This window comes from Temnothorax americanus, unplaced genomic scaffold (genome assembly GCF_048541705.1).
Source record: "Temnothorax americanus isolate GAGA-0224 unplaced genomic scaffold, ASM4854170v1 Scaffold5, whole genome shotgun sequence".
NCBI classification, from domain to species: Eukaryota; Metazoa; Arthropoda; class Insecta; order Hymenoptera; family Formicidae; genus Temnothorax; species Temnothorax americanus.
Window position 1 is genome coordinate 2,431,417 of NW_027509657.1, and position 27,638 is coordinate 2,459,054.

Below are 27,638 nucleotides of genomic sequence, written 5' to 3' on the forward strand. Positions count from 1 at the left end.
CAGCCGAGATGGCCGACGGAACCCGACATGAAATATTCCGATATCCAATAGGAAGAAGCATTTCCTAGGAACACCAGCTCACGATCTCTTGTTTCCCCTATGAAATACGTCTTGCTATTGGCAGAGAGATGCTGAGAGTGGACATGCTCGCGTTTTAAATCGAACTTATCAGCGGGTTACTTTTATTTCATTTCATTTCATTTTATTTCATTTCATTTTACTTTATTTTATTTTATTTTATTTTACTTCATTTCATTTCATAATTTTCATTCATATATATATATGTCACTTCATATGCACATTTATCGTACAATAATGGCAATTACGCTATCGCTCCGTCTTGCTGGTCTTCCATTAACTCCTCGGGTTTTTCCTCGTCGTCCGATTGCGATTCATCTACAGCAACAATATCCGGGAAATATAATTTCGACTCTTCGATAGCCTTCTCCGGATTTTCGCTCACGTGAAAAGGTCCGATTCCGGCGAAACCCAAAAATGCCTCGCAACCTACTTTCTTCACAGTGCAGACGAATATTTCGTAACTGTAAACATAAATGAAGTAATTTAGCGCGCAGGCAGGTAGAGTTAAACTTTCTCTTTGCAGAATATGAAAGAAATTAAATAATTCGATGTAACGTTATGTGTATTCACTTTTTTCAGAACGAGCAGTTTTATTCAAATCTATTTATGACCAAAAAAAATTAACAAAAATGTGAAATTTAAAAACAGAACCATCTCTATGATTGTAATTCAGTATTTTAGAAATACTTAGCAATAAATTGATTTGAATTATCTAAAATTTTTAAAAAAATTATCACAATTTTAAGATTAATTTTTATTAAGTTCTGAAAAAATAATTATATTATAAAATTTTTTAATTAAAACACAGAGGAATGAATACCCTGTTTTTTCTTCCGCACTCATCTCAAATGCCTCTATACTTTTGGCAATCATCTTAGCCTCAGGCGGTTTATCATATTCAAATACACCAAAATTGATAACATCATCATCGAACATTTCCAGAACCATTTTTAAATCATTTTTACGTGTGTAGTCATATTTGAAGACGGTTATTGGAACTTTTGTTATCTTATCTTCATACTGTGGATTAAAAAAAAATTAGCAAATGATATAATTAAATTATAATTAAGTAATTAAAAATCTCTCAAGAACCGTCTACAATAGCCGTAAGATTATGCAGTAAGACGTAAGCAGTAAGCTATATATATACTGACTAATGGGGTTTTTACAATTCAAGAATAATCAACTGTGCGTGGTTGGTCAATAGCTTACTGCTTACGTCTTACTGCATTCTCTTACGGCTATTGTAGACGGTCCTTCAAAGAAATAATTATATTATTGAAGTACAGAATTATAATTAAATTATTCTATTTTATACATATATATAATTATTATTTATTTTTCAATTCAAGTCTTTCGAAAATCCCCCAAAAATCATCGAATTTTACGCACACGAAGTGTTTCCTATATATACTTACCGGATACGTTGTATTAGTATAAACGGTGAATATTGTGCGGAAAACGATTGCCTTGTTCCTGGGATTTGGAGGTATCCAAACGAAAGGAAACTTCTTATTTTCCTTATCAGGAACTTCAAAAGCTGGACAATGTTTTGTGGCGTAACTACATAAAGCAAAGATTTATTTTAATTACAATTAAAACTAATTGTAAAATTACATTGCTACCAATTGTCATTAATATTACTGTCAGCATTACTTTGATTGCAGGATAATATTATAACGTCAGTTATTTATTTATATTACCAATCTGTGTGCACCAAACTATAACTATTTGGATGTGTCAAACTATATTAAAAGTATACATTGCGTACCAATCTTCATTCAAACAATCTTCCGACTCCGGCAACGTCGATTCATTGAACAGGATGTTGCACAGATGATTATGAACGTCAAGATTCTTTTTTCCCTCAACAATATTCAATCGCATAAACATACATTTGCCATCGAAGAGCAATTGCTTGCTGTTTTCCGAGAAGCTATACGTGGACTGCACGTTAAAGAAAATGGAGCGTGATAAATTTTTACCAATACTGATACAACGAGTCTCTGTTACAATAAAGGAAATTACAATACCTCATCGAGCATTTTCTGGAGCAGTTCCTCGTTCATTCGTTTGCGTATCTCTTGTTCCACTATGTAATTCTCCGGTAGCAATTCCTCGATTAGTTCCACATACGGTGGACTCGACCTCTTATCTCTTCTACGTTCCTCCTCGTCCTTGAATATCCAGGGAAACAGCAGCAGACAAGTCTCATTGCATAACGACGTAGTCAGATGCAGCATCTCCGCCTCGTATCTCGCTTTAGCTTCAGCCACTGCGTAACAAGTTTGTTGTTATTGCGTTAAACAATAAATGTGGCTTCATGCAATTTCCAATTTAATTCATATTAATTTTACATGTTCGAACTTTTGTCTCAGGAGTAATTAAAAAAAGTTCAAGTGTTTAGTATGACAATATATTACCTTTTCGAGATTTCCTTGCTGTTTCTTTAGCTATTTTCGCTTCTTCTTGGATTTTCAGTCGTACTACTTCTTCCGGACTTTTTTCGAAAACATCCATCGAGAATCTACATTTTAAACAAAAAAAAAGAGAGAACTCAAAAAACTCTTAAAAAAAACATCTAAATCTACAAAATAATAGATTTGTCATTTATGTTAGAATGTTTAGGACACCGTGTCAAATTGTAAGAAGGCACGTTTCGAAATCCAAAGTTCTCGATCGCGAAGATAATGCATCATCGATGAACAATAGCGTCTGTCTGTTCCCATCTTCTCTTAAATATTTCACAGAGCGACCGACCCAACAAAGAGCCTAAACTGCAATGTTTTAAACTCTCGACTGCGTGAGTAACGGCGCGAGATCCCTACGTGAAATATAATCCTCAAATAATTTTTCTACGATGAGATCATATAGGAAGCAACATGCTTCATTCTAAACACGTATTAAAATTCAAAAACAATTCTTGCAATTTCACATAAGTCGAGCGCCGATATACGACTCTGCTACGATAAGACCATACAGCTCATGGTCTTGTCTATCCATGCAAATCCATGCAAATCTTGCGATTCCGCAGAATAAGTCAATAGTAAAATACAATATCTCTTTGTCAATTAACGTGTCTCGTGATAGTCGTGATGAGATTACACAGAGTGCAGCGCAGTTAAACAAAAAAGTAGATTTAGATTTTTTTTTAATTCCAAAGTAATAGAAATTTATATTCTACAAAATGTAGCGAATTGTATGTATAACTATAGTTATAAAATGCCCGACTGCGACTAATACTTCACAAATGGATTTTTTAATCGATACGAGGCGGACTTATCCTTAAATAAAATGTCGAGATACCATCGGATTTTAAATTATATAACCGGCTAAAAATAGTGAGATACAAACTTAATTCACGCGAGCAGTATCATCGATCATTTCAACTTACTCGTGCTCGTCGCCCTTTTGAACCCTTTCGAGCTCGATCATCAGCATTTTTACGAATTGCGGACAATGCGCTCCGAACATTAAATTTATCATTCGGCCTTCCTGCGAAAGAACCAAATTCTCAACTGCAATAATTATTTCTATATGCAGCACGAATACTTACGTGAATAAACATCCACGTGGGCTCGCTTTTTCCTTGAAACCTGTTCAAGTCGGTAACACGATCACAACTTGCCTAAATGTGATGAAACAGAAGCGCTTTTACTAATATATTTAAATATTGAAGATCAATTCAATATGAAAAATAATTTCCATGGATAAGTAGAACAAATTCTACTTCTCTACATATTGTTTCTGTGTATTATTATTCTATTTAAATAAATAATAATTCTATATCTGGACTTTCCTGATGTTCATTATATTTATTACTCTTACTTATTCTTATGATATTTAACAATAATCTTTTCTATGTATCGGTTTTTGTGGCAATTACCGTAGCATAACTCAACGCGTCGCCTCCGATCTCCATCTTCAGCTTCTTCAGAATGCTCACCATGCCTGTGCAAGGACCACTCCAATCTGAGTACACGTCCACTACTGGATAAGAACATTGCATCGAAAATATCTTTTTATAACGCTCTAATCACGGAATTACTGTATAATTCGTAAAAATTACTCGCCTACTAGACCCTTCCGTTTCAGTACCTTCGCCCATTCCTCGTCATTAAGAACTTCCGTCTGCAATGCCGCGGGTGCCGCTTTCTTCGCCATTCTTCTCGTCGTCTTCGCTCCACCCTAAAACAAAAATCAATTAATTAACTATATTCCTCACGACTTGTCAATCAACGATCTTTGCCTTCGCAATAACATTGTTCGACGAAATTTAAATGTAAAAAAAAGTCTGAAAACTATTGAAAACGTCTCTCAGATATCTCTTTGTATCATCCACATTTCTATAAAAGTTGTTTGGTATTGTCGTAATTTCGTAATTGCAATTTTATAAAATTATCATGTTTTTTTTTTAACACTCTTCGCGCTGTACCCTTTTACCCCCGCGCAACATCATGGAAGCTAAGGTGCCGATCTCGCTGATCACAATCACGGAACGCCGATTTTCTTCGCGAGAAAACCGAGAAAAGCGAGAATTTCGATTTCGAAGTAATTGAAGTATCTTCGGCGAGGTGGAGAGAAGTATACTGCATTAATCGCGTATATTTTCTGTTTGCATAGGCTTGGCTTTCGGGGCTTCCTTTCGGCTACACGGGGACATCGGCGACATGGTAGGCACGCGATATAATATAATGATTAACGAGCTCATGATACAAATACACGCACAGGTAATTACGGTGCGGGAAATCCGGGGGTTCCCGCGAAGTTCTTGTACATAATCGCCTGTCATGAGACATTAACCCGAATATGCCGTAAGAAAGAAAGTCGTTCTTCAAGAAAGAACGACATTAATGTCTCGAGATTTTCAACAAGGTTCGCGAAATCCATCGATTTAATATTCTTTTATTGTCTTCTTTAAAATAGAAGCAGAATTTTTTTAGTAATCACAGTCAACCATTTTATTCAATAATTAAATCGTTAAAATATAAAAATGAATTTTTTTAGCTATATTAGATATGTTAATGATTCCATTTTACAAAAACGTAGACAAATTTTGTTTTGTAATTTCTATATATTCTATATGAGGGAGAGAAAGAGAGAGCCTCACAAAAGTCAAACTGATTAACTTTATTTTTCATACATTTCTTAATTTTACCAAAGTACATATAATTAGTTTGTAGCTTCATCAATTTTGTCTACTTTTTGTTTTACACGATTAATCAGTTTGGTTTTTGAAAAGCTCATATGGCGGGGTTTGAGCAAAATATTGCATAATTATAGTATTTTAAAGAAATATAGGAATATATTACGTATTCAAAAATATTATATTTTTGTAAGCTACTGTGCTGTATTATGTATCTAAATAACGAATCATAATAACGGATATGATTACTAGCTAAAGTGGTATATACGACAAGAAAATTATAGGGGGCACACGGCGGTGTCGTTCCAACTCGACCCCCAAAGCGCACGAAAAGATTAATCTTTAACCCGAATTCATTCGTAGCTACCACAATCGATGCTAAGCAGCCAAGGACAGAGCTGTCTCGTTGACACTCGCTTATTCTCTTTAAAAATGCACATTTCTAAAAGCAATAGTTCGACCTTTGGAACGAAAATCAAAAAGTTCAATTTCACTGATGGTCGAGGCGGGTTTCGATGGAATGTCTCGCTGCATCGCGTTTAAAGAGCCTCGCTGGGAATCGATTGCGTGCTACGACCGATTCTTCCTTGACAATTAGAACGATGCTCGGTCCAACAATTAAAGCACGACTTACACATCAATAAGTACAGTCACGATCTTTGTTGATTTCCACCCGTTTCTTGGTTGCCACGTAACGATTATATAGTTAGGGCTCGCTTAGCGCCGGATTTATTGTTAGTTTCCACAGCTTGATATGCACATATGCGAGCAGTCCTGAAAAAATCAGCGAAGTATACTCTCTGTTACATATTTATGAAAAATAGTTGGTAAATCTTTTCTTCCAAACTTTGCATATAATAATTAAATACGAGTTACATATGACAAGTATTAATTTTAATGACTGAGAAATTAACATTAACAATTGAGCTTAATGATAATGTCGAAAATGCTCCTGGAGGTCCATACAAGCTTTCTTCGCAAATTTTAAACATTAATTGTAAGATTTGAATTTATATCTTAATTAACAAGAAAAAATAAGATTTGAATCGCTCCTATATAAATAGAAGTGTCTCTGCACTGCAGCATGATTATGAAAAATAATTGCGTAGTATTTTTTTTGTTTTTCAAATAAATAGAAAAATGCCTGCACACGCGCGTGTTTGCATTATTAATTTTAATAATTATAAGATGTTACATTAGCATAACATCGAAAATGCTCTTGGAAATTCTTATAAGACTTTTTCGAAAAATTAAACATTGGTTACCACAGTCGATTTGAATTAATGATGTGATCATCACTCTCGTCAGATGGCATTGGTATACATTTAAAATACCGCCAAATATATATCGTATGTTAGTACACATTTCGGAGCACGTTACATACACATCTCAAATCTCGGACCTTGATTTATTTACCAATTAATTTCGAGTAAGTTTCACGAGAATATTGTGCTTTGTAACAACACTCGGAAGGTCGTCGAATTGCGATCGTCGTTTCTCTGCATCGCCACTTGTCGAATTACGCGGTAACCGTTATTATATTTTCGATCTTGATGAAAGCAGCGAAGGATTACTGGACTTACTAGCTCATATTAAACAAAATTTTAATTAGATTAAAACTCTCTTTGATCAAATGTAATGCGCTGTTTGGAATATACGCGGTAAACAAATTTGCAATTTTGGAGGTTATGTTTCTGTCATGGACAGTGACATTTGTTGTAAATACGCGTGAGCAACTGATCACGTGATAATGCGATTGATATTTAAAGAGACATTTGTAGTCTAACAAGAGAGAGTTTACCTATTGATTAAAAAATATATATATATATTTAATAACTAAATCGAACTTAATATTTGCAAATAAATGAATCTTTCGCTTTAACTATACAGATAACACAAATAAGTAATAATTGTCTAATTTTTCAATATTTTTTTATATATAACAATACTGTTTCGTATTACTGTTTGCTTAAAATCCCTTGTAAATTGATAATAATCAAAAGCGACTAATTGAGCGTGTCTTTTTACGTAAACAAAGAGGGCTCAAAGTCGAGAAGTCGAAATGTTAAACAGCGGCGAACATAAATTTTATAATAAATATGTTTCTGTTTCACAGACATGTTTTGCAAAGAAGCTATTAAGCTCGTAACTGAGCTTGATATGCATGAAGATATTCGACCGTTTAACGTAAGTATTACAAATATCATTATTCTTGTAAATACAGTCATAAAAGTTTTCTTTTAATTTACAGGAACAAGTAATGCGACAAGTTTTTGAAGAGATGCAAACGATTTACGAGGCCAATCTGACGGACAGGTACATTATACATTACATGGCATTTTTGAAAGTTACTTATTTACAACTGTTAAAAATTAATATGAGAAATCAAATCTAAAATATTATGTATAAATGTCACACGTGGTAACAGTGTAATTTAACGAAATAACATTCAGCTGTCTTGACAGCAGCAAGAACTGTGTTTCGTTAGCCAAAATTGAATGTTGATTTTAATAAGTTTTCTCCGCTTTCCGTTAAATGTTTCAGACTTTCCGCGAATGTTTCAGCAACGCCATACAGAACGGGAACAGCGCGTTATTACCGTCAGTGCATTTCCGCCATACGGCTCTGCTTAGGAACAAAAGATGCGTGCTGGCGTATCTGTACCACCGGATCAGACGATTACGGCAGATGCGCTGGGAATTGGGCAGCATCCTGCCGACCGAGATAACCGTCAACTTGCTGAATGCGGAGGTGCAGTGGTTTCAAAACTACAACAAATCTCTGGCCACCTACATGAGATCGATAGGTGACGATCACGGATTAAATCTGACTGTGAACATGAGCCCTCCAAAGACGCTTTATGTCGAGGTAAATGTTTTTCATTTGTATATAATGATACAGATTTGACGGAATCATGCGAGAACATTTTTCTCACTTTGAGTTGAATTTACAATCTTCCCGCTTCTTGCTCCATATGTGCTTGCTGTATAAGTATTTTTACCTATGTGTTATAAATTATGGATATAAAATGTATTATAAATGCGTATTTTTATTTTAAAAAATTTTTTAAATTTAGGAATGATTTAGAGAAAAAAACAAGCTATCTTTTGAATACGTAATATATGTGCAACACATAAATTTCTATATGGATTTGATGTGTCACATATGTATTACACTAGTAATAATTAAATGATATTAGTAATTAGACGACTTTTTCTTCTAGGTGAAGTGTTTAAGTGACTTCGGCAAGCTAGAACTTGATGACGGCGAAGTCATTACACTCAAAAAGAATACATATCATCTGTTACCAAGGGCTACGTGCGAGCCGCTTATCAGACAAGGCATACTCGAGCATCATAATGCATGATAATTGCATGATAAAAAAAAGAGTCTTCTTATTTCCATCATTTCTTTTATATTGTGGGTGCTTTTGTGCGCATAACGCTGCCTTATGCATCTCAACGCGTTAAAGATTTATATATATCATCTTTTATCATATATCATCATATTTTATATATCATCTTTATATATAAAATAATATATGTATATATGTACCATCATCATATTGAAGAAATAGAACATGAATTTTTTTAAATGCAAAATATGAAATGCAAATGTGAATTTTATATTTTTCTTTTGTACTTCCGTATCTCTATAGTTCGTTCTTTCCTCATTTTTTCCATTTTTTCACTTTAGTCTCGAATAAACAAGCTGTATTATTACCGCATATACTCTGAATACGATGTACAGATTAATATGCCACAATAATAACAATACATATAATTTTAACCATTTAAGTATGAACACTTAATGATAAATATTGAGGACTTTAGAACTGATTTTATCATCGCAACTTTATAATTTTTTATTACATATCTTTATATCTGAACCATTATTTAAAATGAAATCTATTTGTAATTAATCAGAGAATGTAACAATTCAAATGTATATTGCAGAAGCTTGACTCTCAGGTGTTTACTTCAAATTATTACCATTATTATTATCAGAACATTTTTATAGGGATTTAAACACCGATGATAGCGAGAAATTAGGTCACTGTATAATATATCAAGCAGCAACGAAACGATATTTACCCAAGAGATTAAAACATATAGCTGATATATATACCTTCGGTATTTGTGATAATAACTCTTCTTTATCCCATCAATAAATCTTCTTCTAGAATAAAGTAAAGACACATGTTCTTTCTTTCCTTTTATCTATTTGCCTTCTCCTTCTCTTTTACCGAGGTTCTTAAAATACAGCTCACACGGCTCAGAGAGCAGAACACCTGAAGCAGTTCTTAAGTTAACGGCATACGAATACAATATATGCATACGTGTCTCACTAATAGCTTACTAGCGGCAGTTTTTTCTCGGTAAAGACCGGCGGCAGTCGACATCTACCTCGCACAATCATCGTTTCCTAGTTTTTCCTTCTGATTACGAGGTATAACGGAGAGAAGGCATCAGCAATCCGCATCTTTTGCAGTGAACCAATGAAGAAGACATCGGTGTATCTTGCACGTCCACAGCACCGTAAGAACTTCGGCGTGCTGTAAATTCGACTTGGCACGCTGTTGGCCGGTATCTGGTGATGACAGAATTGACAGGTACGTTAGAGTCAGAGAATCAGAGAGTTGTCACTAAGAAAGTTGACATGTATAATAGAAGAGATTATATATGTCAGATCAGCTTGCTTAATTCAGTTTGTCCATTGGCGAAAGCATTCATAAGAGAAAACAGTAATTCTCTTATTTTGTTCCTTGGTAAATATAAATTATTCAGAAAAACAAAATCGATTTTTTACACGTCAGATAAAAATATAATACTTTGACAAGATTCTTTTTTTACATCAAGCCTAGTCGATATGGAATAAATGTTTATATACGATAAATGTATGAGATACAATCGCAAGAATGTGATTTTCTCCGATGTTTATTTATCACTTCAGCAAAACAGCATCGCGCAAAATGCAATAACGTGCGTCATATGATTTATTTTCTCTGAGTTTACTGAAAGCGAGACACAAGTTCGAGGATACACGCAGTATTAAGACTGTGTTTTCAATTTAACACAAACGTTTTCTGACGCACTTGTAAAAATGATCCTGCATGCTCCGTATAATTTTCTCTTCTTATTTTACATACATGTAAAAGAAATGTGGATGCTCTTGACTGCACTGTGAGGATATTTATTACTCTATAGTCTAATAGAGTTACTTATTATAGCAGAGAGGGAGGGACATTCTGTCTTTTAAATTTTGACTCTACAAAAATAATTTCTTTCTAGTTACCGTATTACAAATAACAGCACTTCGCTTTTCATCGTTAAATAATTCGGCATCTACACAATAATTTGGAAGAATACATTTTTCTGACCAAAAATATTTTAATACTTATTTATTCTCTGTTATAAACATTATTAATCGCTGTTTACCTATCGAAGAAAATATTCGCTTATAGTTACACCTACAGAATCAAAATTTATAACGTTTAATTGTGCCTCGCACCTCAAAATACTCTCCCCTAACTTATCATTTATAGTTTCTTGAACAAAATAAAATTGTATAATATGATTTGTAAAAGTCAAAGTCTAAACAAAAATGTTGATAAGTATAACTTATCACTTTCTTCTCGCGAATCTTTACTTGCATTAATGATTAGCAGCGAGTTGGAAAGTTTTGCCGTAGAAAGTTCAGGGACGTGTCTCAAAAAGAATACATCGGAAAAGGATACTGTATATGAGCTGTAGCTCAAAAATGCTGGAGAAATGATGTCGTCCGTACACTCTTGAGTCAGCGTACTTTCCCAATTCCCCGTTTAGTTGTGCCGGTCAAATAATGGTGGTGTTTAACTGTCGCGCGGCGTGAACTTAAAAGACTCGATCTACCTTTTTAATTCTTTCTCCTTACGTATAATCGCGACATTGATCGGCTCTCTTGTAAACAACATAAGTACTGTTATTTTCCAAGATCGAGATAACCGTGCTATAAGTTTGCGATATCACAAAATAAGACAAATAATATCATTCGACAATAATAATAATATCGGTCATAAATGTCTTAATACATGGATTCGCATAGAGAGGGGCGCATTAATGGCGTATGCTTCTGGTCTAAGTATTCGCGCATAGCGTTGATTGTTTAAAAAACATTATTATTATTATTATTATATAAAAAATTATTATAATATTGTTACGTAATAATGAATAGAATTATTATGGAAATAATAGAAATAATATTCAAATAGAAAATAATTAGTTCGTGCATAGACAAGGTATAAAGATACAATTTTTAAGGCAAATACGAGCGGATACATGTACGTGCAATTAACTTTTTTTCTTTTATATATTTCTAATGATTTGTAATCTAACTCCTTATGCATAAACAAAGAATTCCTTAGGCGACGTTTGGTTAATTTTGAAATTATTCAAACATCGTTTCTCAAATAACCAACAGTCACGATGCATGAATATTCAACAGAAAGCACATGTGCCCCGAATATGCCCTCATACGAGTACAATTCACGCGTTAACATATTTATAACTTCGAATATATGCGTGTACATATTTTTTATGTACGGCTATGCAAATTTGCTGGGTCTTTTTGCGCTGTGTACACGCAGAATCATCAATGCCTTAACACATGAATTTAAGAAATATTTGGGGCATGTATAAATTTCATTAAATTAAATTAACGCCTGAATTTCTAGATTAAAGTATTAATGTTTCCGGGTACATATATTTTATGAAAAAAGAGACTCAATTTACGTAAAAATAACATATATATATATATATATTATTTATACGCAAATTGAGTCTTTTTGTGATTTTAATTGTTTATCCACGTTTTAGATCCATGTTTATTCTACTTAGTTAAAAGACGAATTTTGATTTAAAAATATTCTGTTCCTCAACGTGTCTCTAATCGAGAGCTATTATACTCTAATTGCTCATTTATGCAAGGATTCTGAAAAGTTTCGTAATGTGTCGTTAACCAAATAGAAATCGTTTTATCGTGCATCTCTTGGTTTTACTTGTAAATAAGCTTAAAAAAATCTCGGAAAGAACCGTACTTCTAAGGATAAGAGCTTGTGTAGTGACTGTTAAGACCTCGCGACGCCGCGACGCCACGTCAATTCCGCTGAACAAACGGCGTCAATTATTTACACATTTTCTATCGTTATCGTAGGTTTTTCCCAGATAATCAGGGCATTGACGTCGGCGAGGTCTACCTGTCTAACAAGGTCGCTCTTAAAATCAAATAAATCTTCACCTTTGTCCCTATAATTAGTCATCCATACCGTTATTTTATCCTATTTAATGTCTCTGTAATGCATAGTGATGTTAAACGATAATAAATTCCATATGATGATACTATCGCATCTTGATTCTACTACAGAGTTATACGTTCTCGATTTGATTCCTCGTGTGTTCGCGACCGATTCCCCCGTTCCTCAAAGGAGTTGAAGCGTTAATTTCTGAATTATGAGCGATTATTGTCGAAATGTTGGGCTTGTTCCTTATACAAGATAATCTGAATATTAATTGTGAATACGATGATTGCAAATCATTCTATCAATATATTTTTGCTGAGACAAAATTTGCTCCAGATTTTTTGAGAAACCGAGTTTCAGGACGTGCAACATTTTTCGAGAATATTGCATCACTTTTTATTTACACTGTTAAATTTGTAGTGTTAAATTATGCTCAATTTGAGTCATTTTTATCCATTCCTATATAGGCCGCGCCACTGTTCCCACTCAATATGTCGTTAATTTAACTAAACCAATAAAGTTAAAATAATACTGTTTTGTATTGAAATAATAAATTTCGACATACATAATAGTTAAAAACAAACAAAATGTTATTCAAGGTGTGTGGCTTTATCCTTTAATATTTAACAGTGTACTATACAGATCTACGCACAGATATTCAAGAACAATTATTTAACAAAGAAGAATTTTATTAGATATTGCTTATGACTGGTTTCGCCAATGTACATACATACATCATCAAGATTTAAACAATCCGAGAAAGCAAAAGAGTGAAAGAAAGGAGGACGCGTTTGTTTGGGTTGTGACCTGAAAGTGGCAACGAACGTCCCATTGTCTAAAATTCTAACGCGTGGCTCGTATAATACGGGAAAACCCATGTGGAATCCCTGTGGTGGTGGACTCTTTTGTACGCATATCGAGGCCACGTTTGGTGGCGGCGGCGGCAGTGAATCGATTTCCCGGTACGTACCAGTAAACGACCGCGATACGTTTACCGCCGTGCATCGTCGCGAGGCCGTTTCGGATAGGAAATGCCGCTGGAATTTCCGGTGAGTTCGCGATTTCGCTCTTCCCGGGAGAAGCCGCGAAGAAAGTATAGTCCATCACGTGTGGCGGCAAACGTAGAAAGTCCCATCGATCGATAAATCATGCGTAGTGCGGGTTCGCCCACCTATAAGATAAATATCCGGGAATCTGAGATGAGAAGAGGTATACCGCGTACGTTTGCGCGAGCGCGCAAAATCGTATCGCTAAATTAGTTTGATTTCTACAGTGGTTTAAATAGGATGTTTGTTAACATCAAGCTAAATCGGTCCAAGTATGTGGATTTATTGCTCCAACGAAAAAAAAAATTGAAAAACTCTGTGGTTCAAGACTGATAAGTAATCAGCGCGCAAGTTCGCCGAATTGTGTGGGAGAAGTATATACAAGATTCACACAAGCATATTATTATTATGGCCACCAAGCTCCAAGTCCGACTGAAAATGGCACTTTTCTCCATCTCTAACTGTAGTTTAATTTCTCTTTTTATCATTGATATGATCACGATTGCAAAGTTCAATGATTACAGTTGTAAATTAATTAGTAATACACTGTTGGATAATAAAGGATAAAATTTTTAAATCAACACCTTTAAGTTAAATATCATTTTTAAATACTATATATGTCAAAATTTATTATTTCAACAATTTATTATTTAAAACGGTATTATTTTAACTCTAACTTCGTTAAGTTATAAATTAACATTATTTTTAGCATATAATTCACTCGATTATTTGTTCAAGCAAATATTTTACACAAAGCTTCTTTCATCTAAGCACTATGAATTTCACTTTGCTCCCATTGTTAATTGTTGTTATATTTCTTTGAACGATTCTCTTTTACGGGAAGACTTACATCGTAGCGTCAGTCTCCGGTCCAGTCTCTGATGAGAAAAATTTCTTCTACGATAGATTTTCTCCCAAAAAGAGACGGAAATATGCGAGAAAAATTTATCGCGTGAAAGAATTAAAAGAATCTCCTTCAAATGTCCGTTGATTCTGGGGAACGAAGAGTCAAAGCTCGATCGATACGAAATTGCGGCACTTTGTACTTGATAGCCTTATAATCTAATTTGCGAGATAACGCCCGGACGTACACGCGTACTCAAAGCATTACAAGATCACGAAGGCGACAAAGGTTTCGTCTAGAGAAAAGTCGAAAGGGGTGTCGCCTACACCGCCAACGCGTATCAATTCTTTTGCAAAAGTTCCATAAGAGCTTCCATTGTCGCTCCGTGTTCCCTCGATGAGAACCCTCCGGTTAATCTTGTGTATTTCGCCGCAATCGCGACAGGCGATAACGGCATTTACGCATAAAAGCGAATTACTACGAAGGGAAAAAAGTGTCGGTGATGATAACGTGATATGCGCGCGCGCAGGCACGCGATGGAAAATATTCTTACGTAAGAGTTTTACGCACGTTCGCAATTTCGAGCGAGGACGAACCTCCCGATACGTCTCGTAAAAATAAGTCTATAAGAAAACAATAAGAGTATTTATAATCCCGAATTTCGCTGAACTCCTCGACAGTCCGCTACTACTATATACTACCCCTTTACTTAAACCTGCGATCGAAGGTACAATCTTCCAGGTAGATCGGAGCAGGAGGGAATTTAATGAATTGGTATTTAATCAATTTTGAGAAAAAAAATGTCATTTACGGTCCGGATTTAATCTTGGTAGCCTAATAATGTGATATTGTGTTAATTTTTTTAAATACTTTTTCCAAACTTAGTAAACTACGCGCCGATTTTTTATCGGTCTTTAAAACACAGCCGGTTTTGTTGGAACAATAAATGTAGCACATACCATAGCTTATTAGTATTTATTTTGTATATTTCTCATTCGTTTTTGCAAATTAATTAATTCCGATGGTTAATAGTGGATTGCGACAAGTTCTCTCGGTTTATCCGTAAAATCGCGATGAAGTAGAGAGAGATGACCTTTCTCGAAGCTTGATGTATTGAAGCTTTAGCGAAGCTAGAAAAGCTTTTTATTAGTATTATTTACAACAAAATTACTTCCCGTTATAAATTGTTAGTTACACATTGTGGTATTCCTAGTCCGATCTTATATTTAATTGTAAAATCGTTTTAACGCCGATGGTTTTTTGTTAGTTAATTTCAAACTTTATCCAGAACCAACGAAATAATCATTTCGGGATCATACTTAGTAAATACCAATTAAGTAACACGCAACTTGCATGCTGGTTATAATTTCCTACTCAACAATGTAAATGCAACACTTAACGCTAGCATTGTAAGTTGCGTATGTAATTTGGCGAGTAACTTTTGCTGAGTACTTAAGGACGATCTTAAATACAAAATCGAGTTACCAATTAAATACCGCCCTTAAAATATAATTAATCCAATGTTAAGGCTCGATACGCCAGTACTTTCCTCGCGTTTCTCACGCGAATTGTAAACGGAATGTCCCATTATATATCGGATTTTCCTTCAAGTCCGTTTTATCTGTGGGTAAAAACCTGTGTCGTAAAAGACAGAAGAAATTCACGCAACCGCAAACACTCAGCGGATATTCCCTTTAAATACCTGGAGTGTTTGACGCTATCTTGATTCTATCTGATCTGCGATTATAAGCGCGTTCTAAAAAAGAGACGATAAAAGAGTTGATCGGATGAGTTTGACCGCATTTCCTTTTCTCCTCCGAGACAAATATTTTTCAAACAGTACCGTCGACATTGTTTACGATGTTATCGTTCATATTATTACGATAATGAATGAAATATAAGAAAATCTCTCAAGTCCCACGAAATTCAAATTTTCAAATAGAAACGCTCGACGCTCGACGTTAGTAAAGTTTTTCACATGAAATATCGTCGCGCGCGCGAGTCGATTTCTCCGCGACTTCGGTGCCGCCTTATCTATAAAACGAGAGTCGTATCGCATCGGTTACACGGCATACAACCACGCGGCTAGCCCTGCCCGAGGTTGATGGGTTTTTCCGCCCCTACTCCGTTCACTCAGGAATTACCGCCATACGTTCCACATCGCGCGAGAGCCTCGCCGAATCGGCCATCTTCCTCGCGCACGCGCGCGTCCGAGCGCGGTCCCAGGGAAGCGTCTAGCGCGAGTAAACGGAGGTACTGTCGGACCCCCTCTTTCTCGATCGCATCAGAGAATCAGCTAACTTTGTTATTGAGAGAGTACAAAATGTACAAAATCAAATAACCTACGAACCCATGGTTGCTTCATGCGGAACGCGATATCCGGCTTTACCGGAAACGATAGATTTATCGGCGAACTTATATCTACCGTTTCCGGAAAAACTGGAAAACTGATTTTCTCCATTACGCCCCATTTGTTTGTCGCGAGTATTGTCCCTCGTAAGTTTACACTTTCATTAAGTTGCATCTTCCGCATTTAAAATATGGACATCGAGGAGGCAAGAGAGAGAGAGAGAGAGAAAATAGATCCAAATTTCGATCACAAAGAAAAGGAAACTCTATGCACGTCCCTGCGGACTCGTCACGTCGCGCACGCGCGAGACGCTGCCTGTTTGCCAACAACGCGACTCTCTCTCTCTCTCTCTCCATCGTCACGATTCACGATATTCGCGATCAGTTCGTTCTGAGATTACGAGACGATAGGGTTACGTACGTTCGTGTTCGCGCGGCCACGAAGACGCGTCGTACGATCGAACGAGGAGACGACCGCTCACCATCAGTTATTCAGTTTCCCCGACGGCGATAGGAAGAAAGCTCCGCTAGCTCCAGCCGAAGTTCGAGAAGGTTTTTTTTTTGTGGCGCGGTGAAAGGCGCGGGACGAAGTAGAACGACTAGAACGAGGTAGAAAGTCGGACGAGCGTGCGAGAGCACGCGAGCGAGAAAGAGAGAGAGAGAGAGAGAGTGATTGAGACGGGGGTAGGGGGAGACCAAAGTCTGCGGGGCACAGCTGTTCCGTGGAAGGAAACGGAGCGGGAGGAGGAGGAGGAGGAGGGGGCGAGGGAGAGGATCGCGCCGAATATACGCGTCGACGGGAGCGAACGAGCGAGAGAGAACGTCGGGGACTCGAGACCGGTGTACGGAAGTCGAACGAGAGCGCGTTAATCGAGAATCGCGAGGATACGCGACGCGCGGTAACGAAGGTCACACGCGAGGAAGCGCCGAGGGTCGCGGTTAACGAGGAGTCGCACCGCACGATCGAAAAGCAGGGATTCTCCGGAGAGTGCGAACGACGAGCGAGTTTCTCAGGCGCCACCCGTTAGAATCTCGCCGTCATTCCTTTCTTCTTCGCCGATTCGCGGACCCAGGTATTTAACGATCTCCAACGAGAGAGCGTCCGTCAAAGGAAGAAAGGATCGGTACCGTTTTCCTCGCGAGAGAGAGAGAGAGAGAAAGAGAGCGGTCGCGAGAACGGAAAGCGACTCTCTGATTCCCCTTGAGGTCTACGACTCGAGAAGAGTAAAAAAATGTGGCGTCCCATCACGAGTAGAGGCACCCAGATGGAGCCTGAACGTGTTACAGAGGACGACAAGAAGAAGCAGCAGCGGCGGTGGAAGTGCGACAACGACCACGACGACGACGGGGGCGGCAAGTACGACGAGGACGAGGCGGGCAACGTCGACTCCGGATTCCTGTCGGGCGGCAATCTGCAGTTCAGCGGCGAGATCAGCGGCGACTCGGGGTTGCTGCATTCGCCGGAGCGAGAGGAGGAGGCCAAGGCGACGACACCGGCACCCTCGTCGTCATCATCGTCATCGTCAACGGCAGCGTCGGCGGCGATCGCCCATGAGGAGCCAATGAGGGCGATCGACAGCGGCGTGGACCTCGACCTCACCGAGACCCTGAGCCAGCTCAGCCTCAAGCAGGTCAGCCTGAACCCGCTCGCCGCCAAGGGCGAGTTGATCCAGGCCGAGCCGACGGCGCCCGAGCTGTTGCCCGTCAGCGCGAGTTTCACGCAGAATGACGAGGACGACGTGGAGTTCGAGAAACCGCAGGACGACGGCAACGATGATGAGAAACGCGCGACGACGAGCAACGAGGAACCCGCATGGCAGTTGTACTACACGCAAGATGACGACGGTGACACGTGAGTGAAATTACTCGAGTTTTTTTATCTCGTTTGTTAACCCCTTTTGATCCCGGAGCGGATGTACGAGTGACGTATACTGACGTGTCGGCATTGTTTTTCTTCAGGCATCCGTTGCGTCTCGCGAATTGGACGGGGGATCGCCTGAATTTCCTTGTACTACATCGGAGTTAAATTAGAGAAGCTTAGTATATCGAATAATGACGATGCGTCGGGATATAGTCGAATTACATAATGTACTCTCTTCTTTTCGTCGGCGCCGAATGTTTTCGATATCGACTGCTCGTCTGGTGTTAAGCCCGCGATCCTGTTAACGGCTCATTGCCGGCCGGAGCGAGTTTGTGACCGCGGTCACACACAACGAGTCCAGGGTCAAGCGTTGTGCTGTGCGCTATATGCTAATTGCGCGATCCGACGCGTCGGGAATACCGACGGGAAGTAATCGAAGGCAGATAACTCGAAAAGCGAGTCGCGCGTGGCGAGAAGTTCAAAATTTGACATTTATATGTGTCGATTCGTCGCCGATGAATCGGACCTTAGCGTCATCTCTCCGCGTCATTATCGTGATCTGCATTTTTTTTTCGTTTCCTTTTTTACGAGCGTAAGTAGCATACGTCAATTTGATCAATATCATTATACTAATACACCACGCAACATCGACATTGACGTCCATGTAAATGTCATGAGGCATGACCTATACGTATGTGTTTAACGTGGTAGAGATGACTGGCTCGGGCTCGTTGACCGTTTCAATGAAACGAGTTTCCATTCTTGATAAAGATCGGCTTTCGGGAATTCAAATGAGCAAAATAACCAGATAAATTGCACAATGACGCATGTTTTATAAAAAAGAGGAGAGGTGCGACACCTGCGGCGTAGGAGATATTGAGCAAAATATTTTGTGCCGAAGACGAAACAACAAATGTTTCTAAGATTTACATAAACGAATAAATACTCCGATGTTAATGATTAACAAATAACAATACATGGCTGTACAAGTGCCACGATGCCTCGAACCTCTCCACTGCTTCTTCTTCTTATGTAACATATATTTTTTTCTCTGTACAGGCAACTGCACATCGCGATCGTGCAGGGCTTCGTGGAGGCTGCGCTCTGTTTAATAAGAATGGCCCCAGACCCGTGTCTATTGGACACCATGAACGACGACTGGCAATCGCCCATGCACCTGGCAGTGTTGACGCACCAGCCGCTGATCGTCAGGCGACTGGTCTTAGCGGGCGCGGATCCATCTCTGAGGAATTTCCGCGGGAACACGGCTCTCCACCTGGCCTGCATGAGCGGGGATTTCGCTTGCGCCAAGGCTCTCACGGACCCGTTATCCCCAATAGAGAGGAATAAGCTAATGCCCGGACAGACGGTACCCGCCTTGCCTCAGAATTTGGAGCAACGTAATTATAGCGGTAAGTACTCGATAGACTTCAGTCTTTTTCTTGTTTTTGGGAGGAACGATTATTAGGTTGCGATAAGAGATAGATAATTGCCACCAGGAACAAGAGTAGTATATTATTAGGCGAAATTGAAAAGGAGTTATTAGGGCAAAACGACGTTCGTAGGTTCAAAATGTTAATTAAGTGCAATGGAGAATTATTGGCCTTAGATATATTTTACTAGCCACGATTTCTTCTGCCGTTACGATAGCTATTTGGAAGATTGCAATATAATTGTCGCTAATCACCGTAACGTTAATGCGAGAAAAGATGATCCACGTCCGCGTGAAACAAAGGACACCGAGGTGGTAGCGGAAAATCTCTGCCTTTATCGTGTAGAATAAGTCATAAGACTCGCATAGTGAGCGGTAATATTACGATCCATGGACACGTGGAACTGCGCCGGGTTTCCTATGATTTCATCGAGAGAGTCATATTGTTCTCCGTGGTCACGTTTGGAAGTTTCATCGTCTCAGAAACGTCGAGAATATACATTTCTTTTGAAAAAAGATTATGCAATTTCTATCGAAGTAATTTAAATTTCAAAAATTTCATAGCTATTATATATCGAGTGTCCACGATCATATATTACTGTGATATACATTTTATGAAAAACAAAAGTAAACTTTTTGCGTAATAACTTTCAAGCTTTAATAAAATGCGTGAAAGTTAATTGCAAAAACATTTAACGTCGGAAATCGGAATGGTAATTGCAAAAAATAATATGTTTGCTCTAAGCAAAAACTGTACGCGAACAAAATTTACCAAATAATATACCATAAAACATTGACCTCGTAAAATCGGAACACCCAATATAGTCGGCTGATTGTGTATTATCCTTAATGTATACTTGTTGCTACAGCGAGTGTAGATGATGGGGTCAACGTGATTTGCATATCTGGTGTGGACACGTCTTCTGCGTCAAATTTTACACGTGACAATTGACTCATTAAGTACTGTTCCAGACGATGAACATATTTATTCGATGCTCATGATAATAACGCGGTCACTTACGATCGATAACGGCGCATACCTCACCCGGGGAATTCCTGCCACTGTGACGAAAATTCGCGCTCAGATAAACAATACTTCGACCTCGGCTAAAAAGTTACACGATAAAACCGCGATTCTGCGGGTTTCGTCAGAATGTTTCGCGTCATTACGCTAACTACAAAAAAACAATTAAAAACATTTGAGAAGAAGGAAATAGGAGGAAAAAGGATCGAAGTAAAAGCACACATTTTTTCCTGAAACTTTACATTCGCCTTATGCTTTGTATGTAATTTGAACCAAAATTACACTTCTTAAGCTAGATTTCGTTATGAAATGTTATGTAATTCCTAATTTTGAAAACAAGTATGTTTTTCCATTAATATTTTGATATCGTTTAAATATAAATATTGTTATTAATAATATTAATATCTAATTAATAAAATAATAATTTTAATATCTATGCATGATAAAATTCACAATATGACTGTTTTTAGATAAAAGATTTAATATATAAGAGGATTCGAGGAGACACTGAATTCCCCCTTCTATACATATGTCGCTGTCCTCTTCCTAAACTGGAGACTACGAGACTATGATAGAGCACAGAGAAGAAGATAGAAAAAAAAGAAAGAGAGAGAGAGAGAGAGAGAGAGAGAGGAGAAAATTGCTCTGGCCGGCGGCGGTCGTTCGAAATGTTTCTGGATTTTTTAAAAGTCTTGGAAATCCCGCATGTAGCGTCATCAGCGTGTATTCCGCCGCAGATTCGCACGACGCGGATAACGCACGTGCGGGACCAATTACGGCGTGAGCGATCGTTCCGGATTGCTCGTGATCGAATTAATCGAAGTCAAGAATAAAATTGCCCATTTAGACACTTTTACGCGGACGCTAGATAACTCGATGATCTCTCTCTCTCTCTCTCTCTTTCTCTCGCCTAGACTTACGATTAAGGATCTATGAGTAATAAATTATTAAATTAAGTTCTCAGTACGGATTCCGTGACCGAGAAATCACTGATTCATTCGGAATAATCGCGCGTTCTAAAGTCCGCTTATTATTTTCTTTGAAAACAAATTGAATGATCAAAATTGAAAAAGATATACTTGTGGAATAAGAGTATTCGGCAAAATAATAAATGAATAATAAAACGACCGAATTGCGCGATAACGATTTTAGCTGAAATTAGAAAAAACTGTTTACGAATAAGTAGTTTTCATTTGATTTATTGACGGGGGTACGGACGTTGCTTCTCGCATCTCGTGAGGGAAGAGACGATTTTACGTGATTGCCTAATGATTCCGCCGACGAAGGACTAAGGAGCACCGTGTGAAGCGTGCCTGACGAACGGAAGCGGAATGTTTCGCGTGTACGATGGAATTCGGCGTGGCTCCCCGATGCTTGCGTGCGCGGCGCTCGTTACATTACGCGGCGCGGCGCGTCGCGACGCCGCGAGACGGAGGAGGGCACGGCCAGATGGTTTCGATATTTAAAAATACCTGCAGGACTATTTGCGTGCTGCGCGATATTCTCTCCTCGCCTCGCCCCGCCTCGCCCCGCCTCGCCTCGACTGAGCTCGCGCGGTCGGGAAACCCCACAGCGGCGTCGACGTTAGTGGCTTCCGTCGGCCTTTCACCCTTAAAAAATCGATCCCCTTTCGTGTTAGGACCTAATGACACTGTAGGGGTCTCGCCTCCCGTGCTCCAGATTTAAAGTAGTCGCGTAACGATTTGATTAATGAAGTTTTTTGCATCGCGTTATAACGTACATCGTCTAGACACCTCAGGACATCCTAGATCTAAGCTAAGAATCTCGCTGACACTTTAACTTTTTCAATGTCGCCGCAATCGACCGTACGGGGACATAGTAAGAAGAGCGATGATGCTTCTGTACGCGACTATACTCGTGAATATTTGCGACAACCTGCTCGGGTTTATTTCCGTCATTAGAAGCGAGAGCGCGATATCGACCCAGTGCGATGCACGTAGTTATGCCATATTAAAATCCGCCAATGCGGACCGGTAATGTGGTGCAGTTAATTTTAGCAGTCACTTTGATCGGCGCGAGCCTAGTTTGGACCGCGGGACTCCAGCCAAACCTCCGACGACAATGATTCACCGCGTCTTCCTAGTTCTATCTATATCTCATCTCGCGAGTCTGAGACATGTGACTCGGTCGCATCATTCCAACGTGCATGCGCGTCCCCTCCGTCCCGGGCTTGCATCAGGGAGGATGCAATCAGGGAGAACTCAGGGAAATAAGTCTAGATCTCGACGCTAAGAATTCGGCAATATGACTTTCCGTTGAGAAATAAAATAGAGGAATAGATAGATGTGTGTAGAGTGGCTGCTATCGTGCTCAATGTTAGGTTCTGAAATCAATTTTCGATTCAGTATCACTTATAGAGACTCTCTAATCTTCTAAATTCTAATAGGAAAATACGTTGTTGTTGGATGTTCATTATATGACACGATTGCTTTTTTGTTTCAGGCGAGATGTGCTTGCACGTGGCCGCCGCCAGTGGATACGTGGATCTGGTCCGACTTCTGTTGCGTTTAGGTGCCGATCTCAAGGCAAAGGAGGGTCTGGCGGGATACACGGCACTTCATCTCGCGGTGGAACGCCAGCACCGGCCGTTATTTGATTTCCTATTGCCAGAATGCCAACGCGCGTTATGTCTGGACGAGCGAACGTACGGCAGGAGAACGGCCTATCAGTTGACCCTAAACATCAAGGGCGAGTTCAGCAGGAGAGCACGCAGGGAACTGATACGGCACGGGGCACATCCGGAACCGCTGTCGGAACCGGATTCTGACAGCAATTCCGAAAGCAGCGAAGATGAGGAGACGATGAGAACATCGTGGACGGCGGATTACTTGTCCGCCATCAAGACGCAAAACGCGGTTGGAGTGACAGTCTAAAGTATCCATTGATATCTAATTCGTCGATAAATTTGGGCGCTAAATAATTATCGAATGAGACAATGGAAAAATACGTTGTGTACTGCGCGTATACGCACGGGAAACATATCTCGAATCACGTCATGTCTGTGACGTCATTTTAGTTTATCAGTCGAATTGATACAATCAGAGAATTACGTTGAATAAAATTTTCCAGACAAGAAAGAGATAAAAATCATATCTCATTTTATATTTTCCATATATGTTTAATAAGTATATCTTAAGCTTCAACGCGTTTACGATATTATCTTAATTAATGTGACAAATTTAAACGATTAGTTGTTACTTGGAGAAAGAACAATTAGGTTTATTAAATTAAACAAATCATTTCGCAGAAATTAATTTGCGGCTTGAATTTGATGACGCGCTGGACGATGTTGTGTTAATAGATTAAATTCATCGAAACAAATAATTAAAACAAAATTGTTGAAATTTAGAAGAAAAACGAAAATTGCGGTTGACGAGAATAGCCTCGATGTACATAAAGCACGAATAAGAAGTCAGCGTAGTTTTGAAGCGTTTATAACGTCATCTTAATCTGCTGGATGGATTAAGATCTGTAGTAAAAGAAACGAAAGAATTACCGATTAAGTAGATAAGGAGTATAATTTCTCGAGATTAGCTTCAATGTATATTATATGTAATGTGCGATTATAGAGATATCTCTTGAGTCGCCGAGTATTACTGTCGTAATACAATTATAGACTGCATACGCTTTTCGAATCCGATACCGGCAGCAGTGTGAGGGACGAACGACGAACGAGTAACGGAGTAACGCGTGGGAATCGAAAATCTCAGAAACGAACGAAGCGACGACACGTAGACGCGGGTTGTCTCAGCGGTCGTTCGTCTTTCCCCTAGTAATCTTTTGCGGCGAATAGACATGCAGCATCCCGAGAGACGTGAAGAGCGTTCCAAAAAAAAGGCTGTACAAATAATACAAAGGACAAATGTATATTTTAACGCGAGTGTTCTTGATGTTTGTCGGAGAGTCTGCGAGTGCGAAAGGAGGTGCGCGCAGCACCGGAACGTGTGACGACGCGAAAGCGGAATACTTGCGCTTATCTAACTCGATATCTTATGACGCGAATAGAAGAGTACGTTCAGTGTCCGCGTTCAACGATATGAATACTCGAGAAGAAGGGTCTCGTAAGTTCCGGTTTAGAGGATTTACAGAATAATAGGTGCTTTAAGCCCTAATCCGTAAAAACATTATCAATCATAGTCGAATGTAAGGAGAATAATCGACCGTGACTGGGCAATTTCTTAGGGTTTAGAACTTAAGGCTTGAAGCACCGATCGTAGACCGGAACTCGTAGGTCATAAGTCGTAGGATAAAGGCGAAGTCAGTGCGCGAAGCAGAATACATATTAGAACAGAGATAAATAATCAAATTCACATTCTTACGCGCAGCTCGGATAGCTGCACACGATGTATATGTATGTATTTATATATCAACGTATCGAAAAAAGAAAGGTTCAGAACGATGTTTATTAACGATGAACATTAACCGGATCAATGTTCTTAGCAATTGCTTCCATGGCATCGACATACAACTTCATCTCTTCGTGTATATAAACATTTTCCGTTAGAATTATAAGTATATCACTATGTCGCGGTAATATTAATAGTAACAATGACAAGATGCCGATATATCATTATTGTTATTCGCATAGTAAAAGCTATAATTATTTTTAATAAAAAAACATTACAAAAAATTTAGCGCGTTTCATTTCTTCTTCGTTTCTTTCTGTAATATATATAAAAGTCTTTCTGCAGAGACAAAGAGACACTTTGTTGTGTGTGTGTGTGTTTTCCACTTTACTATTTTCTTTTCTTTGGGAGAAATCTCTTTTTTATTTCGATAGGAAGGTTTAAAAAGAAGACAATTCAATAATTGAATCGCCTGATGAGCGAAAAATCTGGACTTGATTGTTGATTCTCATTCTCTTAGATTAAAGAAACATTTTTATTTTTTACTTTATAGACATATTAACATTTAAAAAATAGAATAGCTATTATAGAGAATAATGTCGTAAAAGTATTTTGCTATATAAAAATAGATTTAACAGCATATAACAATTTTAAACAAAGACTAATGAAGTAGAAAGCTCAACTAATGGAAATAAATGATAAAATAATATCAAAATAAAGACCTAACAATAAGTATTGATGCTATTAATAACAAAAATAAGCTATATCCGCGCCTACAAAGAATATAGCAGAAAGATCCGAGATTTCCGATGAGAATTATCTCAAAATCGGAGATTTTTCTCTTAGGCAGTTGCGCTTCCCGTTAATTGACATTTGTCACGTGATCATGCATGCGTAAAATGAAAATGTCATCGTGCGAGGAGCCGCGAGCGTCATCCCATAGTGAGAAGAATTACGGACGATCAAAAACACGGAAGCTTCTCGAGCGGGTGACCTTAGAAAAAGAAAGAAGTCTTCCTCAACCTTCATTTCTCAGAGATTCCTTCAGATCTAAAAGAGATTATGTTAAATTCCCCAACCGGTGACAAACGTAACGGGTTTGTTGGAGGCATTGGACGCGACGCACGGTTATAAACTACCGACGTAAAAATCTAGAGCAAGGATATCCCGTTGAGCGTTATTTCGAGCGTTATTTCCCTGATGCGCGTAACGGTCTAAGCATTTCAAGAAGCTCGTAGACTTATCTCCCTTTTCGGAGAATCCAGCCAGCGCGCGGAGAAAGAGCTAGGGGAAAGTACGCGACAGATTTCCCGGTATTTTAGGTACCGCGGTGAAACGGCGGTTTTTTCGCTGACAATGAGTAGTTATTCTCCCGATAACGTAAACCGGAATATAACGCGCGAAATGTCGCTCTTGCGAAATTCCACATTTACACACATCCTGCTTTCCGTACAAAATTTATAACGCTCCGGCCGGACGACGCACGTCGATTTTTTTACGCGACGCGTTCGGACGTCAAAGATTGTAAAAATTTCCGTGGGGGAGATCAATAACACGGATCGGATCTGAACGTCGAGATGCCAAAAATGTATCCCGCGCCGGTTCTCCGGAGATGAGCGCGAATATATTTTTTGATATTCTGAAAATTGCGGAAGTGGCAGAGGGATATCGACGATGCCTTTGGCCCTGCCCGAGGTCGATGGGTTTTCCCCACATCCCCTACTTTCGCGCTTTCGTTTGTAGCGTACCGCTAAAAAGGCATCGTCGTGCACCGTGTGTCGGAGGCGGACAAAGGCGCAAGCGCCAGCAGACGCTATTGGGCCGCCTCATATATTTCAGTAACGTATATATAATAATTGAACTTACTTTACGTAAGTTTGTAAAACAATAAAAATAAATTATAAGTAACAAACGTAAGTAATAGATTTACGTAAAATTTTTTTTAAATTTTATAAACTTACGTCTTGACGTTGTCCATTACTGTATTGCTCGGCAAGATCGGGAGAGGGATTGGTCGGTTAATTACAACGCTTCCTAAATTTGTACTGAAACTTTTTAAACAGTTCTCCTATCGGGTTTCCCGTAGAAACTGGCAGATCTGTAACAAGACAGAAAATTTATATAGGCTCCTAAGGAACGCCCCGAATACCAGACCGATACACAGACCTGTCGAGATCGATCACGTGCTCGCCGACATTTCTCGCGCGTGCGC

At 38.7% G+C, this 27,638-nt stretch overlaps 3 protein-coding genes across 11 annotated transcripts; 2 read left to right on the top strand and 1 right to left on the bottom strand.

The window, feature by feature from the left end:
* Positions 1-206: 206 nt before the first annotated feature.
* LOC143904232 (uncharacterized) lies at positions 207-27,505 on the bottom strand. Of its 7 annotated transcripts, XM_077418683.1 has the most exons (14): positions 27,388-27,505; positions 9,587-9,817; positions 9,356-9,518; positions 5,862-6,001; positions 4,155-4,269; positions 3,968-4,071; positions 3,638-3,709; positions 3,476-3,576; positions 2,505-2,608; positions 2,115-2,356; positions 1,853-2,028; positions 1,500-1,644; positions 902-1,101; positions 209-542 (listed from the first exon to the last, which is right to left on the bottom strand). In XM_077418683.1, the coding sequence occupies exons 5-14, from the start codon at positions 4,243-4,245 to the stop codon at positions 323-325; spliced, it is 1,455 nt and encodes a 484-aa protein (XP_077274809.1). In that variant the 5' UTR covers positions 4,246-4,269; positions 5,862-6,001; positions 9,356-9,518; positions 9,587-9,817; positions 27,388-27,505; the 3' UTR covers positions 209-322. The 7 variants fall into 7 exon arrangements, with proteins under 7 accessions (XP_077274807.1, XP_077274813.1, XP_077274809.1 ...); XM_077418682.1 differs by lacking the exon at positions 27,388-27,505 and having other exon boundaries at positions 9,356-9,529; positions 9,587-9,708; XM_077418685.1 differs by lacking the exons at positions 9,356-9,518; positions 9,587-9,817; positions 27,388-27,505 and adding an exon at positions 7,827-7,966.
* Positions 6,562-9,335, top strand: LOC143904235 (DNA replication complex GINS protein PSF1). Of its 2 annotated transcripts, none has more exons than XM_077418692.1 (5): positions 6,562-6,656; positions 7,344-7,414; positions 7,479-7,543; positions 7,792-8,095; positions 8,451-9,335. In XM_077418692.1, the coding sequence occupies exons 2-5, from the start codon at positions 7,346-7,348 to the stop codon at positions 8,592-8,594; spliced, it is 582 nt and encodes a 193-aa protein (XP_077274818.1). In that variant the 5' UTR covers positions 6,562-6,656; positions 7,344-7,345; the 3' UTR covers positions 8,595-9,335. The 2 variants fall into 2 exon arrangements, with proteins under 2 accessions (XP_077274818.1, XP_077274819.1); XM_077418693.1 differs by having other exon boundaries at positions 6,616-6,753.
* Positions 9,698-25,110, top strand: LOC143904233 (NF-kappa-B inhibitor cactus-like). 2 transcript variants are annotated; one of them, XM_077418690.1, is made up of 4 exons: positions 9,698-9,839; positions 18,030-18,594; positions 19,663-20,015; positions 23,523-25,110. In XM_077418690.1, the coding sequence occupies exons 1-4, from the start codon at positions 9,824-9,826 to the stop codon at positions 23,951-23,953; spliced, it is 1,365 nt and encodes a 454-aa protein (XP_077274816.1). In that variant the 5' UTR covers positions 9,698-9,823; the 3' UTR covers positions 23,954-25,110. The 2 variants fall into 2 exon arrangements, with proteins under 2 accessions (XP_077274816.1, XP_077274815.1); XM_077418689.1 differs by lacking the exon at positions 9,698-9,839 and having other exon boundaries at positions 17,372-18,594.
* Positions 27,506-27,638: the final 133 nt, after the last annotated feature.